Source organism: Cajanus cajan, chromosome 7, assembly GCF_000230855.2.
Source record: "Cajanus cajan strain Asha chromosome 7, NIPB_CcT2T_4, whole genome shotgun sequence".
NCBI classification, from domain to species: Eukaryota; Viridiplantae; Streptophyta; class Magnoliopsida; order Fabales; family Fabaceae; genus Cajanus; species Cajanus cajan.
In genome coordinates this window covers 26,314,224-26,335,928 of record NC_138523.1, presented here as the reverse complement: position 1 = coordinate 26,335,928, position 21,705 = coordinate 26,314,224, and the positions used below count along the sequence as shown (strand labels likewise).

Below are 21,705 nucleotides of genomic sequence, written 5' to 3'. Positions count from 1 at the left end.
AAAATAATGTTAATATAAAGTAATCTTTAATGAGAGATTCCTATAAGGATTCTAAAGATAAGAACTATTTTTTTTTTAAAATATTTTTTGTTCTTCACCATTGGAATGAGTAACTTGAATTTAACATGTAGAATTGTTTCTTATATAGGAACTCACAAGAATCAAATTCTTGTACAAAAAGAAAGAAAATGGGTCTACTGTGAAACCCACATAAAGTAAATTAAAAAAACTCAAAGTTAAATTTTTCCATCCAAGAATAAGCAGAGAAAATTCTTAAATCCTAGGTGCCAATTGAGAGGCTCATAAAAATTACATCAAAAACCCAAAATAAATTCTTCGTGCTGTGACCGAAAGAACCCAAGCTTCCGATCAATAGTGTTTAGTAAACATTCACATCATTAATATTAGTATATTACACTAATTAAGCAAACGGTTTCAACGGTCCAAAAAAGCTCGGTAATGACTGAAACCTTTCTTTATACACGTGAAATTCCAGCTATTTCATGCATTAAGTTTTCGCAAAACGCGAACGAATTAAAATATCTAGCACATTAATGGCAACCAGTTAGTTTACACTGTTAAATGCAGCGAGTGAGTACATCAGGCGGATACATAGCTCGTTGCGGGTGAACCAATAAAGCGGGAGGTGGTTGTGCGAAAGGACCTCTCAAGTGGATCAAGTTCAGCACCATCTGTTGCATCGTTCTTTGAAACCAGATTTTGAGTAAATGATACAAGAGAGTCCACAATTTCAGACATTGGAGGTCGAAATTCCTTTACAGGCTGCACCAGAGACATGTAAGTTTCATAATTGAAACCAAAAATAGTGAATATAATTTGAAGAACCAAAATGACAAATCGCAATAGTGAATAAAAACTTCACTGTCTAAATGCTAATACCTGAATGCAGAGGGAGATGATATCTGCATAACGAGAAAGAGCCTTCGACGAAAATGTCCTTTTGATTGCCGGATCCACCATCTGTTCCAAACTGTCGCTATCATGAAGATTTGATGAAGCCCACTTTGCCAGATGTTGCTCTTCCCTTTGCCTGAAACTGTGTTGCAAGAGAAACAGAGGCCATCATTCAACAACCTTTTGCTCCACATACAGGGGGCAAAGGAGAGGAAGCAATGAAATGGCACAAGGTTGTAGAGAAACATACCCGTCGAATGGTTTTCTTCCTGTTAATAGTTCAAGAAGTAACACTCCAAAGGCGAAGACGTCACTCTTCGTGCTTCCTATTCCTGGTTGGCCATGATCTGGTGAACTGTATCCTGTATCTCTAATATCAATCTCAGAAGCCTGTTATCGACAGTTACAAATTAATCAGTGAAACTATGTCCATGACATTACTTCAAATAGTATCAACGTTCTTGTTTATTTTTCAGCTATTACTACCTAAATTTAAGCAGCTTCTAGCTATACCTAAAAGGTGCAAACACTATTCTACCTAATAAACAAGACCAAGGGACACACCACGACCTTATCTTCATAATGGGACGTCCGTTTTTCAGTTGTTGTCACGATAAATTATCAAAAAGCTAAAAGCAATTCTGAGCATTGAACAAATGTAACTGCTGTCTATCAATGAGCTATCTTTAAGCTATGAAGCTGATTCTTGCAAAATCTTACCCGAATTTGGACTTTATTGCTTGTCAGTGGTCTCAAAATAGCCAAGCCACAGTCAGTAACACGAGGCATAAGATTTTCGTCCAGTAAAACATTGGCAGCCTTTAAGTTGCCATGGGCGGCAGGAGGAGAGAACGTCGAGTGCAAATAGCTGTTAACATTTGTGTATGTCAGAGTTGAGAGTTGAAACATAATTCTACTTTCACATTTAACAAGAAATAAATTTGAGTGGCAACATGGAACTTACTCCAATGCCTGACCAACGCCTAGAGCAATCCGGATACGGGTGCCCCATGATAAAGCTTTGTATGCTGCACTATGAAGAGCATCATCTAGAGTTAAATTTCTGACATAGTCGTAGACAAGAAGATGTTGTCCGTGCTCCAAACAGTAGCCTTTTAGTGAAACAATGTTAGGGTGCTTCAGTCGGGAAGCGGTACAAACGACATCTAAGAACTTTTCCTCTTCACTGAAAGACATGCCCGCCATGTTGATATTCTTCACTGCTAAAACCTTTTAAAAAGAAGTAAAAGAAACTGCATTATAAATTGAAAGCAACAGTTGTTAAACGTGATCTACTATTTTGAAGGTACCTTGTTATCTGGAAATTCAGCTCTGTAAACAGGGCCAAGGGACCCCTCTCCAAGAAGGTTGTCTTCATGGAAACTGTTTGTGACCAACTGAACCTCCGCTACTGTATAAACTTTTGTTCTTCCAGTGAATCTGTCTCTTCCGGAAAAACTTTTTCTTGATGTCTCCCCTGTTCTTTTATGGTTCTGGGAAGATTGTAATCGCCTTGGACCCAAAAGGGATGCAGCATTGTAAGGTGGGATTTGCAGGCTCTCATCTATTGCCGAAGTAGAAACCTCTATCACCATTAAAAATGGAGAGAAAAAGAAAAGCACGATCAAAGACGGAAATGAATTTACAGAACTAATATACGGAATGGTATCCTAACTTATGAAACAGAAAGACAAAGCAATTGAGTGAAATTTGGCAATATATTTTAACGGGATACATGTTTAATATGAGTAACTTTTACTCACTCTCCCTTTCTACCCATCTTTCTGTTTCAAGTCATTTTAATGTTAAATCTGCGTGCGGAGTGAACTAGAAACTTTTGAGATCATGTTAGTGTTTATTAGGATATATTCAGTCATATGGTTTTTGGCTTTTGACCAGGAGTGCCTCGCCTTCCAAATGGCTCGGTTTAATAATTAATTACCTTTAGTTGCATTGATTGGATAAGAAGGCAATGAACTGTGGTTGCCTTCTTGGTTCTCCAGTCTCTGGGTCTGAAGTTTATTCAAACCGATCGCAATAAGGAGCGCCAAACCTGTCGCCAATAACGTTCCTACACCAACCATAAAAGCTATTCCTCCGGGACCTATACGTTTCTTCTTTTGTTTCTTTTCTTTAGGATGATCATAGTTCTCGATGGCATTTGCCTGAGTTATGGGTGGGCGACTAGTATTTTCCTCAATAGGTACGTTGTCCAAAGGAAATGCCCATGGAGGAGTGTTGTCTATGGCATGGAACTTATTCGCTCCAATCCTAATTGAGGAAAAAATGAGACATTCCGATGATATGTGTCCGTTTTTTCATATTAGATAAGAAATAGAAGGTGATCAAAACTTATCACTAACCACAAGTTTGGTATGGACTGAAAATGCTGTGGTAGAATCCCGCTGAACAGATTGTCTTGAATATTCCTGACAAAACAGACAAATTATCGAGAAATAGAACTGTAGCAATACAACATGAGAAATGTTTAGGATAACCTACAGATCAATAAGTGGAAGCTCAGCCAAGTAGGCGACTGATCCGGTGAATCTGTTATTCTGCAGGAACCTGAAAATTAGCACCACGCTACAGATCAAACCAGCACGACCCTATACAAGAAAAATCCTATCTTGAGTATAAGATGAAATACAAATTAAGTTTGGGAAACAAGAGTGAGGGTGTAAGAAAGAAGACACTCACAATCTACCCAAGTTTGTCAAGGAACCAAATGAACTTGGAAGATCACCGGTGAAATTATTGTAGGAAAGGTCCCTGATAGTAGGCAATAATCCTTTGAGTTGTCAGATTGAGATCCAAACAAAATAAACAAAACATTTACATTTTGTTGTCTCACTTTCTCACTATCCAGTCTAATTTTCATTATATAGTCTAATAATCTTAGAGCTTTACTTAAGCTAACCTTAGAACGATAAAATAGAAAAAGAGCTCCATGCTGTTGTGCTTCTCAAGTCCGACTATCATATTCATTTCCAACAAAAAGGAATGATTATGTGGCTTATGTTATCTGTATTTTGGCTTGTTTTTATTTATTGTAGTTTATATGGTTGCACATTCTATTCTTTCCCTTGTGAATTGTTAAGAATTTAGGTTTAAATTGGCTTCATCGTTTAAGCACCTTAAATTTCTTACTGATTGAATCACTTATTACTTTCATTTTGATAAAAATGCACTAGCAAAAGACTGGAAGAAGACATACATTTCTTTGAGATTATCTAAGCCAGTAAACACATTGCCAATGGGTCCAGACAAGAAATTGTGGCTTAAATTCCTGCATGACAAGAGGTGATGATTTACAGCCATTTGTAAAACTCAAAACACTATACCAATCAACAGAGATAAGGAAACATAAAGAAAGCAAGTCAATGGACTTATTGGTCAAGAGCATTCTATATTTCTATTGTTTATGTCATCTATCAAGCTTAGGCTAAAATCAATACTAATGTAATATAACTCACAGATGCCTTAGCTTTTCCATGGTTGGCAATGAATGGGGGATATTTTGGCTCAAATAGTTGCAAGCCATGTTTCTGAAACAGAAAAAATTGTCAGAAAAATACACTGCTGAAGATACAGGTATACTTAACCAGCAAGCATATAGAACATAGTCACACAGAAACAAAAGGAACAGAACAGTAGGCTTACATGTGTGTGGCATTGGGGGGTAAACCTTGTGGTATTTCACCCTCTATGCTGTTAGAACTGACATCACTAAAGAAACCAGAATATGGAAGTAAATGACAGATCTTTCGCAATAAGAACTTAAAGTATAGAATTACTTACAGTTGCTTTAAGTTTTGCAGATTATAAAGCAAACCTCCAAGAAACCCGGTAAGGTTTAAACCTTGAATTTTGCTGCATCAAGAGGAGGGTAGGTATAATAGGTATTAGGTTTATTTATTAGTGATACAACAATCTGAAAATGGAAGTGTCTACAACAGAGTCAGTGCATTACAGGTGTATAACTGATGAGCCAGAACATGCTACTCCTTTCCAAGATTCCTCACAAGGATCATCACCGTCCCATCGATGCAGCACTTGTGGGTTGTTTAAGGCCCTGTATAGATCCTGGAGAGCTGTGACTGTTTATACAAAAATCACAAAAAATACATAGTTTAGTGAGAGCACTAAGCTACGCGAAGTGTTCGCTACACCAAAACGAGTTCAATAATTCGAGTAAATACTTCGTTTTTACAAACACAACCCTCACCAATCTTCACCTTCAATATGAATTCAAGAAAAGAGTTTTGAATATACTAACAAAATCATATAATACAAAGCTAAAGGCTGAAACCAAAACACCTGAGAAAATCTCAATGAAGACTAACATAAAAAGCATGAAACCATGTATTAAGCGTAGCATTCAATCTCTGAATAAGCATTCAGAACGAAGAGACACAATCTGCACCACAATCTCCGAATCCTAAAACGCATAATTTCCTCCAAAGGTTTCTTAAAACTGATTAGATTCGAAGAAAATGCACATTGAATTCGCATACCGCCTCTATTTCATCAACAACCAAACATTATTATCAATTTTCTATAATTTTCAACGAAAGATTAACCTAGAACTGTACAAGAATGATCAAGAACGAAACCAGTTTTCTAAATTACCGTCAGCGGGATCCGTGAATGCGAAACACCGAGAAACCAAAGTTGCCGAGAAAACAACGACGGCAAGATTTACGTACACGTAGATGGAAACCATTTCTTTATCGGTTCCCAAACACAAAATCGAATCGATTTGAGTTAAACTACAAGAAGAGAAAAAGAATTCAAGCTTCAAGAAAAATAACAGTAATAGTTATAAAAAAAAAAAGAAAAAAAAAAAGAAGCTTATATAAGGTTTTGAATGATCGATGAATGGATTTTCTTACCTGATTCTGAATCTTGGTTTACACTTGTGAGCGAGCTTGGTGTTGTTTCCTTCTTGAACAGATTGCACTGTGCAGTGACGGTTGCAGTTGCGAGAGAGAGTTTCTGCTTAGGTGGGGGTCCACGAATAAGTGTTCGTTATTGTTAGTTTCTTTTGGCGCGCAACGGGCAAGTGTGTGTACTCTACTCATGGTAGAAATTTTTACTTAAATAATATTTTTTTTTTTAAAATTACAAAAATATCAACTGTGCAGGTTTATTTACCAATGTAGAACTGTTTACTGTTCATGCTCAGAATTCGGTTCTCCGGGAACCGAATTCTGAGCTTCAAAATCTTATTTTTTTTTTGTTTTTTCAACTCAGAATTCGGTTCCCGGGGAACCGAATTCTGAATTATTTATAAAAAAAAAAAATTTCGTGTTTCTGGCCCATTTTGGGCAAATTTTGGAAGTGGAACGGCCCGTTCCGTAAGCAGAACGGGCCGTTCTGCTTAAAGACACAGAGGCCTTTTTTTTAAATTAAAACGGGCCCAGAACGGCCCGTTCCAGAGTAAATATTTTAACATGTTTTTGAATCTGGAACGGCATGGAACGGCCCGTTCCGGAGAACGTTTTCAGGAAGTAGACCTTGGTTTGGAACGGGCCGTTCTGGTTTTGGAACGGCCCGTTCTGGGCAAATAGTAAAAAAAAGATTAAATTTTTTATTTTTTATTTTAAATAAAAATAATAAAATTAACATAAAAATTATAATAATATCAATTAATCATGATTCATGAAATAATATTTAATATTAATGTTTAGAAGTTAAGAAACATTTAATATCAGCTATAAATAATATATTTAGACAATCACTTAAGATAATATCTAGCGTTTAAAACGTACAATTATCCCTGAACTATAGGGAATATATTCTCTCCGACTATAATTATCGGATAAAATTTTAACTATTCAATCAATTTTATTAAAATAATATATTTAGACATTCACTTAAGATAATATCTTGCGTTTAAAATGTACAATTATCCCTGAACTATAGGGAATATATTCTCTCCGACTATAATTATCGGATAAAATTTTAACTATTCAATCAATTTTATTAAAATAATATATTTAGACAATCACTTAAGATAATATCTGGCGTTTAAAACGTACAATTATCCCTGAACTATAGGGAATATATTCTCTCCGACTATAATTATCGGATAAAATTTTAACTATTCAATCAATTTTATTAAAATAATATATTTAGACAATCACTTAAGATAATATTTTGCGTTTAAAACGTACAATTATCCCTGAACTATAGGGAATATATTCTCTCCGACTATAATTATCGGATAAAATTTTAACTATTCAATCAATTTTATTAAAATAATATATTTAGACAATCACTTAAGATAATATCTTGCGTTTAAAACGTACAATTATCCCAGAACTATAGGGAATATATTCTCTCCGACTATAATTATCGGATAAAATTTTAACTATTCAATCAATTTTATTAAAATAATATATTTAAACAATCACTTAAGATAATATTTTGTGTTTAAAACGTACAATTATCCCTGAACTATAGGGAATATATTCTCTCCAACAATATAATTATCGGATAAAATTTTAACTATTCAATCAATTTTATTAAAATAATATATTTTGTTATAAATTAAATTTAAAAAATTAAGGGTCAAATTATCACATTTCACTATCAAATTGAATCCTGATTAATTGATATTATTATAATTTTTGTTAACTTTATTATTATTATTTTTTAAATAAAAAATAAAAAATTTAATCTTTTTTTACTGTTTGCTCAGAACGAGCCGTTCCAAAACCAGAACGACCCGTTCCAAAACCAGAACGACCCGTTCCAAAACCAGAACGACCCGTTCCAAACCAAGGTCTACTTCCTGAAAACGTCGTCCGGAACGGGCCGTTCCATGGCCGTTCCAGATTCAAAAACATGTTAAAAATTTTACTCTGGAATGGGCCGTTCTGGGCCCGTTTTAATTTAAAAAAAAAGGCCTCTGTGTCTTTAAGCAGAACGACCCGTTCTGCTTACGGAACGGGCCATTCCACTTCCAAAATTTGCCCAAAATAGGCCAGAAATACGAAGAAAAAAAAATTTAAAATAACTCAGAATTCGGTTCCCCGGGAACCGAATTCTGAGTTGAAAAAACAAAAAAAAATAAGATTTTGAAGCTCAGAATTCGGTTCTCCGGGAACCGAATTCTGAGCATGAACAGTAAACAGTTCTACATTGGTAAATAAACCTGCACAGTTGATACTTTTGTAATTTTTTTAAAAAAAATATTATTTAAGTAAAAATTTCACTCATGGTAACTTTTAATTTTAAAAAAATAACAAAGTATTCTAGTATTTAGTGCAATCTTCATACATATTTATTTATATGATTAAAATTTATAATAAATTTTATATATATATATATAAAATGTTTGAATATATAAATTATATTTAAAATTATATAAAAATATTTTTAATTTTAATTTATAATAAATAATTTATATTGTAGAAAAATATTTTTATTTATTGATAATTTATTTTAAAATTAATTATTAACTCGTGGTATATCGGAAGTTGTGTTGTTTAACCATCATGAAAGTAAAATGGAATTGAAGTTTGATCATTGTATTTTAAGAAGCTACAAAATCCAAAATTATAGCTAGTACATCTATATTTTTTTTAACCATTATACAAAGAAAATACTTATTTTAATTATCTTTAATTCTTATATTTTGTTAGAATATTATACTCCTCAATTATTAAGGGAAAAGAAAATAAAAAATCAACACTTATTCATTTATTTTTATAATAAGTATCATTCTCCTTCAATTTACAACGAGAAACGATTTTCACACCCTCTCAATGTCTTTGATAATCTAACATTCCATTATCTCTTTTTATTTATTTTATTTTTATTTTTTTAAAAATAACCTCTTTTCTCCTGGTTTTATATAAAGAATTAGACAAAATGTTGGTTATTTAGTAATAAGGGAGATTGACCGGGAAAAAAAATAGTATGGACAGTAATAAAAACATCGCTTTAATATTTTTATAATATATTATTGTGTAAAAGGTATCATGTGTCTCCGTGAAACTTTTAAAAATAATAAAAATTATATACTAATGAGTGATTAATTGAAAATATGAATAGTTATGAGGTGGCGTTTCAAAAAGGACAAAAAGTTATGATTTATAAAGGAGTAGTTAGAGGAATAAGATAGGATAAAAATTGTGTAAACTAAAAAGTCAAATTTCCTTTATTATAATTATAGATTATACATATATCGAAAGGAGAAATCAAATTACACATTGCTATAAAATGTACTAATTTTTACATTACTAAATGAGGAAGATGGATCCAACTTCATTATAATTATCATAAAAAATAATAAATTTGTAATTTAAAAATTAGGCAAATTTTACCATGATCCTTGTGTACGTAGTTCTCTGGTGGACTAACACAAATGTACATTAAATTGAAGTGTTTCACTTGTGGACAATGTTGTCATCATTATTGAATATTAGTAAAAACAAACAATCTGATAGGATCATTTATTGGTTACCTTTTGAATTTTTAAATTTATTTAATATTTTTTTTTGTTATAGTTTAGTAGTAATTTCTAAAAAATGTCCAACTTTCCAAATGTGAGAGTAACCTATGTCTCTTGTGCTCCTAAAGAACCCTAATATGATTTGGGATAGTGCCCTTTCTTCATTTTGGAGGCACAATATTTCGGAAGAAGACGGTCCTTCATTTTATGTGTCTCCTTGAAAGAATCCTAGTAATTTCATTTAGTGCTAAAATTCTAGTTATTCAATTACCTTGAATGTTTTCTGCTTGAAATTTAAATTTGATAAAGGTGGAATATAGTGATGTTGTATAATAAGATATATTAAACAAATCGTTCCAAATAAGGGAATTGTCTAATTAGTATGTTGAATTGAGTTTTTAAGTTGTTTGAGATAAGAATTTTGTATCAATGAGGTTTTATTACTTAGTTACATGCATCACACATATACAATGTGTTAATGTTTTTTTCCTAATCATGTCCTTTGTAACAGAAGTTCTATATTTTAGGTTTAATGTATCGGTATCAGTCATGCAAATTTAGCATGCTCTAGTAAAAAGACAACCTTTACTTGTGTAAACCTTTCATTCATGTTAATTATGCTTTTTACAACCTTCAATACTTCCAATTCAAATCTATGAATAGGAAAATTTGTCATTCTCAGTGTACTAGAAGATACCAACTTGGCTCATGCTCTTATGCCCCATTATGAGTTAATTCAAAATGATAAAGAAAAAACCATAGTTCCACTCCTCAATAACTCATTCAAAGTGTCTAAAGAATTATTTTATATCAACATTTGGCTCCATACATGCTGCTTTTGAATGAGAATTTAATTTCTCACTAATTGACTGGGTATGTCTCATCTCAAGTGTAAATGCTTCCTTTGTGTATCAAGAGACCTATTTTGCTTTTACACCATAAATTGATTTAATCCAATTATTTTCTTGAACATTGTACTTTGTAATCAACTTGGTCCAAGCTTCCTTAAACTTGACTTCAATGTCATATTCATTCATACATTTCTTGGAATCTGTTCTTACCGGAGATCTGTTGTAGAGATGATCCACTGGGTAAGATCGGTGAGCCTCCTTCGCTGGTACATTGATGCTCCAGGATAGGGGTGGTACCTGCAAAAGAGACTTCGATGCCAAAGTTAGGGTTTGTATGAGTATGAGTCTCGTATAAGTAATGCACATACCTTGGTGTGAATTAGGGTTGCGTTGGGCCTTGGGCCTGAGATCAGTTATGATCTAATTAGATAGCGGATCTCGACTAGGCTGAGATCTTCCCAGCGCATCATATTCCTTTTTAGTCGCATCATTTTATGTTTCACACTAAACACAGGTCGAGTCCGAACCTTAACACTACCTATTTCACTTTACACCGAGGTCGAATTCGAAATTCGGCACAATCTATCTCGCTTTTAATCAAGGTCAAGTACGAACCCTGAATACGCGGCACCAAAACCCAAGGTCGAGTCCGAACGTTGATGTCATTCGTATGAATACTAAAACCCGAGGTCGAATTCGAACCTCAATATGAGCAATGATACTCATATCACACTAAAATTCGAGGTCGAATTCGAACCTCAATATGAGCAATGATACTCATATCACACTAAAATCCAAGGTCAAATTCAAACCTCGATATGAGCAATGATGCTCATATCGCACTAAAATCCGAGGTCGAATTCGAACCTCGATATGAGCAATGATGCTCATATCACACTAAAATCTGAGGTCGAATTCGAACCTCGATAGGAGCAATGATACTCATATCACACTAAAATCCGAGGTCGAATTCGAACCTCGATATGAGCAATGATGCTCATATCACACTAAAATCCGAGGACGAATTTGAACCTCGATATGAGCAATGATGCTCATATCACACTAAAATCCGAGGTCGAATTCGAACCTCGATAGGAGCAACGATACTCATATCACACTAAAATCCAAGGTCGAATTCGAACCTCGATATGAGCAATGATACTCATATCACACTAAAACCCGGGGTCGAATTTGAACCTCGGTAAGAGCAACCAAAGGTCGAGTTCGAACCTCGGTATCACCAGCTCGAGGTCGAGTTTGAACCTTAACAAATGTTACCTACGACAGATCAGGGTCGAGTTCGAACCCTAACACGATCTATCTCTCTTGAAAGCCAAGGTCGAGTTCGAACCTTGGTCAATTTACAACATTCTAAAGGCCGAATTCAAATCAGTCACACCAGGCCAAATTTGAGCCCCGGAAAAACACAAAAGTACACTGCAAATGCCGAACATGTTTTCAAATCGCCCAGACAGGCAAAAACCAAGCCCAAACGCAAAATCAAAGAAAAGCGCAACGGCAAATAAACAAAAAACACATATATACACAAGCAATGTTTTCGGAGTTCAACACTTGAATTCAAAAAGGAAAACAAAGCAAAGTAGAGAAAATTAAACTAAACTATTACAAAAAATGGCCTAGGTGGAGGCATTCTCACTAGAGTTGTCCTCGAGGTCTTTCTCCACGTGCATGGCAGAGAAGTCGAACCCCTGGGCAAGAAGCCTCGCTTGGCGAGCTGCCTTGAGGAAACCCCGCTTATGCTCAACCAAGATAGACCGCTCGGTTTCCTCCAGCTTCTTCTCTAACATCGCCCTCTCCGCCTCTATCTTCGCCAGCTCCACTCTCAAAGAGGCGACCTCCTCCTCTTTGCCACCAAGGACGACCTCGTCGTAGAGGCGCTTCTCAACCGCCGCCACCAGCTCGCTCTTCAAGGATGTCACTTCATTCTCCAAGGAGCGAACTCGACCACGGGAAGACGTCACCTCATTTTCCAAGAAGCGTACCCGACCTCGGGACGAGGCGGCGAGCCCTTGCAGCTCGTTCACCTGGGAGGTGTAACTCTCATTGGAGCGCAGGGCGATCTCCAGAGACTTCTGGACCCTCGCAAGGTCCCCCCTCGTAGCTCGAAGCTCGGCCCCTTGTCGTGAGCCTCGACAGAGGCAGAAACAGGCGTCCCCTGCTTGACAATGGGAGGGTCCACGTCTGGCGCCTCCGGCCCTAGGGACACCTGAGTCTCGACGGCGTCCCCTGCCTGCAAAAAACGGCCCCATATCAGAAGACAAAAGAACAACATACAAGATAGAAAGGAAAACGAAGAGTGAGGTACTCACCACGGCGGCCTGAGCGACTTGCTCAGCAACCTGGGCCTTCACCTCGACAGTTATCCCTGCCTGCAAAGAGCGATAGCGCCTCAATAAACCAAGAAAAATCAACATAGAAGAAAAGTTAAAGAAAACAAGACACCTACCTCGGCAGAGGGGGGCGACTTGCTCAGCAGTCTGCGCGGAAGCCATTTGGGGAGCCCCTTCAGGCGGTGGACTCCCGGTGAGGTCCACCGCCTCAGCATCAGCAGCCTTGGAGGTCACCTCCTTGGCATCTAGAGGGGCAGAGTTTCCCCCGACCTCCTTCTCGGCCCTCTTTCTTTTTCTGTTTGTTTTCAGAGGGGCGACCTCCTCCTCCCGAGGCTCAGGGACCTCGATCTCAGCAACATTGTAGCGGTGCTTCAGCTCACGCCACTTGTTCTTTCCCATTATGCTTGCAAACACAAAAAATAAAACACATCAGCAAAAGAAGGTTTCATAAACCCTAACAACCTAAGGAAAACGGAGTACTCACTCTCTAAGCCCCTCTCCTTGTATGCCGAGTTCGCAAGCGACAGGACGAGCTTGCAATCCAACGGACGAGGAAGCGCTGCAAGGTTCTCAATGGCAGCCGCCTCCGAAGCCGTCAATTTCAATTGGCCCACCCCATGAAACCTAGACGGTTTGGGGCACCAATAGAAAGGGAACTTCGGCAACCCGCCAAAGTAGAACGCCCCATCCTCCAACGGGTCGACATCCACAAGGGCAACCCGGAAAAACTCTTGTTTAAAATTTTTGCATGACTGGGAGTAAAGAGTGAATAAACCCCCATCCCTACTCCCACTCAGAGACAGTATGCCATAAGGCGGAACACCTATCTTCAGCTGATAAAAATGAAGAAAGACGGGAAGAGACACCTCTATCCCTAGAGCTGAACACAAGACTTGAAAAGCCCGCAAAAAACCCCAACTATTTGGGTGCAACTGGCAAGGAACCAAGTTGATAAAATTCAAAAAATCACACTCGAATTGAGTGAAAGGAAGGAAGAAGCCTAAATCCCTAAAGAAACACAAGAAGACATAGAAATGGGGGGGTCTGTAGACTCCCCCATGTACACACCCTCACCGGCTTGACAAGGTTCAAGCCGGATCATTCGGGAAAGGGAACGGTCACAAATTTTGTGCGATTTCCAAACCGCATTGACCTCAAGGAAAGACCTAAACACACTTTGGGTCTCCCCCACTTCGTGCTTGACCCAATCGTGGCTAGGAATGCCTGGAACGTGGTCCTTAGGCAGGTTCACCACCTTCTTCTTCTCGGCGGCAACCGTTCCGGTAGCCACCGCCTCGCCCCGCACCTTACCTTTGCCCTTGGCAGGCGCGGAAGATCCGGCACCACTCTCTCCAGCCATCAAGAAAACAAGAAAGACTCGAAGAAGGAGAAGATTGGAGAGAGAAGAGAGAACAGAGTAATCGAAGTACCTGGTACTCCTGTCATAAACGAAAGAATGGTAATGAAAGAGCACAACCCAGTTGCCGAAAACGGCGACGAAAACAGAGAAGACAAAGATGAAAGATTAACAGAAGCGAGGAAGATAGCGTGCGTAGGAAGCTGAAAGGGCGAAAAAGGGTAAAGTGAATGAGAAAGGGCGCGAGAGGGAGAAAAAAGGGGTTTTCCAAAATTCGAACGACCACAACACGTGTCAGCCAGGGAGCATAACTGACGACACACTTAATGACCCCCATTATGACGAGCACCAGTCATAATTGCATAACCGTCACCCTCACTCACGCGCCGCCTGCACGTTTTCAAAAATGAGGCGACAATTGCAACACATGGCACCTTGACAGGCAAGCATACGCGAAGGGTCACAGCCACTTAACGAGCTCGGTCTTAACTCCTCGACCTACGATCTTCGGAGCTCGGGGGGCTCGTGTACTATCCGTACTGCTATGCCAAGCTCGAGCTAGGCATAACAGCGCAGGACAACCTCGGATATGCGCTGGGAAGATCTCAGCCTAGCCGAGATCCGCTATCTAATCAGATCATAACTGATCTCAGGCCCAAGGCCCAACGCAACCCTAATTCACACCAAGGTACGTGCATTACTTATACGAGACTCATACTCATACAAACCCTAACTTTGGCATCGGAGTCTCTTTTGCAGGTACCACCCCTATCTTGGAGCATCAACGTACCAGCGAAGGAGGCTCACTCATCTTACCCAGCGAATCATCTCTATAGTAGATCTCCGGTAAGAACAGAATCTTTTAAAAAATGACTTCTTCCTTTGATCAAATTGTCAAGATGTTTAATTGTATTCTACACCAAGTGTCATGTACATAAACCATGGCGTGTCATAGGCATCATTTTAGTAAGTGCTTTAGCCACTGTTTGGTCTTGGCCTATGAAAATAGTTTGAGGTTTTTTTTTTTTTTTTTAATAACAATGTGCTTGCAAGAATGTCTCAAATACCCATATAAAAGATTCAACTGATTCATCATACAACAAAGTTGCACCAAAGATCACCAAACTCCTATAATGGTTAAAACTTGAAAACAATGCAAGTGACCTATTAGCTTGATTAAAACAATAAGTAGTATCTAAAGAGACATCTCTAAAATACCTGTAATCCAACACCATTTTCACATATGCCCAAAATGCATTTATGATTTGCTCATCAACATCCAATTGGTATGGATGGAAGAATGAAGAGTTCTATAATAATTGTTGTTGAAAATACTTCATTAGACAACCAGCTTCCGTTTGCGCCATACCATTTTGTCTTTTTTGCATTGAGATAATTTCACTCTTTTTTTTTTTTTTTTTTCATCTAACTGATATATTCAACATTAACTTTGTGCCCACATGTATGTTTATAAGTTGAAAAGATGCCTTTTGGCACAATCCCGAGTCATCGACTAAAATAATCTCATAAGTTTTAACATCTTTTACTTTATGGTGCAAAGCAAACATGTGCCTTGTCTTTGGAAGTTTTAATGGTGATTATGGTCTTCTACAAATTCATATATCACATATTTACCACTCTTCCCCAATGATAACCCAACTCTAACATGACAATTAGTTTTGGTCTAGACTCTATGTTTGATAACTTTTCTATCTCTTTTATTAGACTTTTAAAATCTCTCCTTACTGCAATCATATTTACTTGTGATCATAGCATCATCTTCCTTTTGCTTGTTTTCAATTTGTCTCCTAACTTCAAAACCTACTTTGTTTTTATTTTATTTATTTTTATTTATTTATTTATTTTTATCATATTCCTTCCAAAATTCCCATGGTTCCTTTACGTCTTCAAACTCTAAACTAATTTTTTTGGCTTCCAATCAAGATTTGCAAAAGTCATTGTTAATATCCTATTCAAAATAAAAAAAAACAATATTATATTAATAATTATTAAAATTCATATCCTTCGTTATAACGCACAAGATTTGGTATAAAACCTTACCCAACCACCTCAACTTTCTTTTTGCGTGTAACCACCTTAATTCAAGATTTTTTTATATTTTAAAATTAGTCTCTAAATATAAAACATGTTGACTACTATATATATATATAACGCTAGTCAGTCAAAAAATATAAAAAAGAACGGGTCTTAACGTATTTTACTTTTAAAGAGACTAACTTAATGGAAAAAAAATAAAAATTGAAAGACAAAAAATGAATTTAAAAAACTGTAAAGGAACTCAATTCTTTTGTATTTGTAAATCTTAACTTCTAATTTGCAATCTGGCCCAAATTTGAGTCACCTGGTGTCCTAGCTATATAATCTTCAATATATTTGCAACATGTTTGGAAAAGTGATTTCTAAAATTTCAGTTGTTTTTATCGAAAAAAGCTATGTTTAGAAAAACCTTTATGTTTGAGAAAAATAAAGTAAGTTAAATTAATAAGCAATTTTTTTTCTTCTGAAAAATAAGCTGTTTTCAAGAATCTAAAAATTTAAAATTTAAAATTATTTTTCAAAAAGTGTTTTATTCTTCTGAAACTGATTTACTATACAAAAACTGAGTTTTTATTGTACCAAAATAAAATTAAACATTCAAAAATTATTTTTTAGTCAATTTATCTAATTTTTTTATTATAATTATAATCAATTACACAACTATTGAAATGATATAATTTTTATCTTTTTTCAAACCATACCTTTATTTCGAAAAATTTAATTGGATCGGGCTTTTATTTGAGACGCAAATCTTATTGGGCCCACCCAGAAGGAAAGGAGGATCATGATATACACACTTTTTTTATTTTTATTTTATTTTATTTTATTTTTTTATTTTTTATAAGCATATTCCTTTTTTTTAAATAATTAATTTTTTTAAATATTCTTAATTTTTTCTTTTTTTAAAATTTTACACTCCTAATATTTAATTTAATACTTTTTTTACATACCTCTTTTCTTTATTTTCACATGCACATCTTTAATTTTTCTTCACCCTCACCTATTTTGATAGATAATTTTAATTCTTTTAGTTTTACATTATTCTTTTTTCCCTTTCTTTTTCAGTTTTCTCACTAATTTTCACTATCTGCATACTACTCTAAAATAGTGAAATTTTTTTTATAACACTAATGCTAAGGTTTTTGGAGGGGTGAAAGGAAAGAAAGTGTTGGAAGAAAGAATGTCTTTAATTTAGTAGAAACGGTTGAGAAAGCTACACATACCTATAATATTGTCGCTTACCAATTCTATGATTTATGTGCATGTGAAAAAGTGAAATATGTGAAAAAATAAAAGAGTAATATAAAAATTGAGAAAACTAAAATAACTCACTAAAATAGGTGAAGAAATAGAAGAAGACAAGAGGGTACATCTGAAAACTAGAAAAAGAGAGGGAAGGGGGTGTGTGAAAAGAAAAAAATAGTAAATTAAAAGTTAGAAATATAAAATTAAAAATTTTAAAAATAAAAAAATTATGAATATTTTAATTTTTTTTTTAAAAAAAAAAGGTGTACTTATCATTAGCCTGGGAAGGATTATCCGTGGGCTTCATGGCCCAAAGTAGGTATTTTCATTCATGATCTGGGCGCATAGGCCCATTGTGACTCATGTTCACCATGGATGAATCACCGGCGAACAGGGAGAGCAAAAACGGTGCACAAGGAAACGAAGAGCAAGAAGATGATGACTACATGGGTGACCTTTCTCGCTTTCTTCCTTCCGTGGCTCTTGACCCTCCCAAATCCTCTTCGTCCAAAAAGGTGACTTCTTTATTCCTTCCCCGTTTCACCCTCCTCCCTCGTCGTTTTGATTCTGCCGCGGCTTTTGAGGGAGCAAGCGATGCATGAACTTTACTTCAGCCAGTGATGTATTTGAATAAAATTGGGTGTTCAAGCTTCGCCTTCTCCCATGCCCCTCTAGTTGCATCGCATGATTTGCAATTTGGTCTTGAAATTTATGATTAAATTCTGAAATTATGGACGGTGCTTGATGTAATTGCTTATCAGTTTGGTTCTCATTTACAGTTATTCTAGCACAGCTGCATTTCACAGGGAGAAAATTTGTTTATTCTGTTTTTTAATTTGTTGAAATCTCTGTTGCATGTATCGTTAGTCTGTTTTGCTTACAATCCCTTTGGTTCCTTAGAATCTTAAAATAAGAACTTGCTTACATAGAAGAAGTATTTTAGCAATTTATAATTTGGGTGTTTATTTAGTTTCTTAAAAAAAGGTTGTTAAAATAGTTATAAAAAATAAGTGGATGTAGATTTTTATTTATTTATTATTTTATATATATATATATATATATATATATATATATATATATATATATATATATATATATATATATATATATATATATATATATATATATATATATATATATATATATATATATATATATATATATATATATATATATATATATATATATATATATATATATATATATATAGTAGATATAGATTAGCAAAATTGATGTATTTTTGTTGTTTTGTGTTTTGTTTTTGTACCAACGATATTCTCCAACTGATTGTCGGAGACTAATTCTTTCGAGGTTTAAAGATCATGGGAGTAAGTTTTGACTCTCTCAACAAAACCCTGATGCCTAAGGGACTTAGCTATCTAACTGTGACGAGCCTTGTTGGTAGCAAAATCGATGAACGTGCGTGTGTTTTCTTTTCCCACTTTATATCATCCTGCACTAGTCCATGGACAGCAATTCTGTTTTTTTTTTTTGTTTTTTTTTTTTTTAAGACTTTAGAGGTAAATATTTAGTCCCCCAAAGGTACACTCGATTTCATAAGCTTTCTTTGAAGAGTTTGAATAAAAGTTTATCTAGATATACATGCATTAAGGGATCAAATTGGTGTTCAAAGTTACATCAAGGAGATAACTGGATGTACATTTTAAACTTTGAGAGAACAGACGTGAGTATTTAGTCAAAGTTATTGCCAGATGCATAATTTTCCTTAGCCTTTCGTTTTACAATTTATTAGTACGATAAAAAGTGATTATAACTCCATTTATGGCATGCAGATTTCTGGCAAGAAAGATCCTCCAGTCAACTCTTCAAAGAGCTGGTTGAAAACTCTTAGCTGGCAAGAGCGGCGAAAACTTGAGAAAGAAAAGAAGCAACAAGAAGAGGATGAGGAAACATTAGCTAAAGTGGAAGCTCCAATACCACAATCCAACATTGGGTTTAAGCTTCTCAAACAGATGGGTTACATTCCAGGTTCTTCCCTTGGCAAACAGGGCTCAGGAAGGGCCGAACCAGTGGGGCTTGAAATTCGACGATCACGAGCTGGTGTAGGTTTAGAAGATCCCCACAAGGAGAAGAGGAAAAAGGAGGAAATCATGATGGTCACGAAAAGGAGGAAAGAGGAGGACTTAATGAAAGAATTTGGGTCAAGGCAGAAGTCACAGTGGCAGAGTAGAAGAGTTATAATTAATTATAATAAGGCAAAGGCTGCCCTTGACCAATTGGAGAATAGGGAAATTGTGGAGCCACAAAAGAATGAGGATGATGAAGAGGGTGAAGAAGAAGAAGAAGAGGAAGAAATAACAGAAGAGGTGTGTAAAATAACCATATCTAGTTCACTTATATTTCTTTCGACCTAGTTTTTAGTATTCGTTTAAATTGCATGCCCAAATTAGTCTGGAAACTGCATACTTGTTAGTCTTTTCTCTTTAGGTGGGGTCTGCTACATGAGTCAAACAACACCATAATGGCCTACCATAAATTATGTCTATAGACAAACTGTTTAGCTTTAAAATTTTCTTAATTATTTATCCCATAGTATCTTTTACTGCATTAAAAAATTATTGTAATTCATTTCTTATTTTTTTAAGCTTATTATTGTTGAACTTAGTTAATCTATGTTTGCATTGGTTAACTTTGATGGTGTTGGTGTTGGAATGTAACTGATGCAGGAATTGCACTATGTTTTGATGAAACTGAGAGATGAATTTAATTATTGCCTCTTTTGTGGATGCCAAGTGAGTAAACTCTTTACTTACTTCTAAGTAGTCAGTAAAAGTTCATTTTAATATACTTTTATAAGATGAAATAGCAAATCCAGTATGGTTGACAAATAAGAAGCCTCTGACTTTGATTGTAATTTTTTTCCTTCTTCCTTAATTGTTTAGTATGAATCAAGGGATGCCCTTTTGGCCGACTGCCCTGGAACCAATGAAGATGACCACTAAATTGAAGATTTCTGATGTAAACAGTGGACATTATCAGATTTGTTGTGCTTGTCAAGCAATTGCTGTAAGCTTTTAATGCTTATTCAAATGGAGTTGGATATGCTAGCATCTGGTGGATGATTGGACTTAAGGCGCTTCTTGTGCCAATATACAAATGAATTGTGTTTATGCTCTCATTACAATTCGGCTAGGAGGTTGCATCATCTTCATCCATGCCAAGGGACAACATGCCCTGCCCTATTACAGGAAATAAATTGTTGATATACAGTTTGTGAAACTTTTCAGTTATTGGAAAATTTCACAGTAATTTACTCGGTCATGTTTTAAAATTTATACGGTGTGTATTTAAAAAGTTTGTGACCTTCCATTCTTAACTGAACTTAACATGGGTGTTACACCAAAATTTTAGCTAATTTCAACCAGATATATTGATAGTAATTGTAGAAATGAATCATCTATTGAAGAATTAATTACATAAACTCATTCAGTCAAAATTTATGGTGAACTTTCTTTTGATTTTTGGTTGCGGAGTATTTTCCTTTTAAAATTACAATAAAATTTTAAATTCATATAAATTTATGAGCCAAGATCTGGGATGTAATTTTTTTGGTTTTAAGGTTGGAGGAGTGGTTGAGACATTTCTTTTACAATATGACAATTATATATTACTTATTGGTAATGCTTCTATGAATAATTTGTGATTGTTAAAGGTTGTTGGCAGAGGTTTTGACTTTTGAGCTTGTGGCAGCACAGTGCTTGTATCAATTTGAAGGTAAATTTTCATTAGAGTAATGTTATTGGTATTAACGTAGATGATCAGTTTTTGGTGGCAGCTTCTTATTACAATATTAATGGGATTCTTTTTAAATTCCTGGGTTTGCCTATAGGTGCAAATCCAAGGAAAGTGGCTACTTGAAAGTCTATCATGGATTCATTTGAATAGTTGACTTGCTGCTTGGAAGGGTAAGTATCTTTCTTTGGGAGGTTATAATGTTATTATGCTGAATTCGGTACTGTCTAGTTTACCTCTATTTTATTTTATCTTTTTTTAAAATCTTGGAAAAAAGTGTCAATTTTTCTTATTATCCAATGATTTTTTCTGTGGAGGTGGAGGTGGAGGTGGAGGTGATGATGTTCAAAATAATGTATGGTTAGTTGGGATAAGGTGTGTTAGTATAAATGCCTTAACATCTTGACCTCTTGAATCCATGCCTTATCAACAAGTGGAAATGACAGATCAACAATGTTTATTATTCAACTGGAGTATTTAAGTTCTTGGTTCACCCTCCTTAACAGCTAGCCTTTAAAGGAGGGTTTCCCAGTTTTTATCAGTTTATCTGAAAAAAAATGCTGTATGGTATAATCTTCTTATAAACCAATATATGGTTTGTTGGATAGAATGATTCCAAATAGATGGAACGCAATCTGCATTTGTGTTGTGCAGAGACTTTATTATGGAATGTGTTGCTCCCTTATGGTTCTCTGTGGGAGGGGTGTGATT

At 35.4% G+C, this 21,705-nt stretch overlaps 2 protein-coding genes across 2 annotated transcripts; one reads left to right on the top strand and one right to left on the bottom strand.

Annotated features, from left to right (window-relative positions):
* Positions 1-309: 309 nt before the first annotated feature.
* On the bottom strand, positions 310-5,989 carry SRF2 (STRUBBELIG-receptor family 2). Its single transcript, XM_083059467.1, has 17 exons — positions 5,811-5,989; positions 5,548-5,687; positions 4,889-5,015; positions 4,717-4,788; positions 4,579-4,644; positions 4,392-4,463; positions 4,133-4,204; positions 3,616-3,687; positions 3,418-3,483; positions 3,279-3,344; positions 2,858-3,186; positions 2,226-2,500; positions 1,880-2,145; positions 1,636-1,783; positions 1,166-1,305; positions 901-1,057; positions 310-783 (listed from the first exon to the last, which is right to left on the bottom strand). The coding sequence occupies exons 2-17, from the start codon at positions 5,639-5,641 to the stop codon at positions 601-603; spliced, it is 2,205 nt and encodes a 734-aa protein (XP_082915593.1). The 5' UTR covers positions 5,642-5,687; positions 5,811-5,989; the 3' UTR covers positions 310-600.
* An 11,584-nt stretch (positions 5,990-17,573) lies between these two features.
* Positions 17,574-20,642, top strand: LOC109793114 (D111/G-patch domain-containing protein). Its single transcript, XM_020352585.3, has 4 exons — positions 17,574-17,756; positions 19,035-19,568; positions 19,929-19,994; positions 20,145-20,642. Exons 1-4 carry the CDS (start codon positions 17,604-17,606, stop codon positions 20,202-20,204), a joined length of 813 nt encoding a protein of 270 aa, XP_020208174.1. The 5' UTR covers positions 17,574-17,603; the 3' UTR covers positions 20,205-20,642.
* Positions 20,643-21,705: the final 1,063 nt, after the last annotated feature.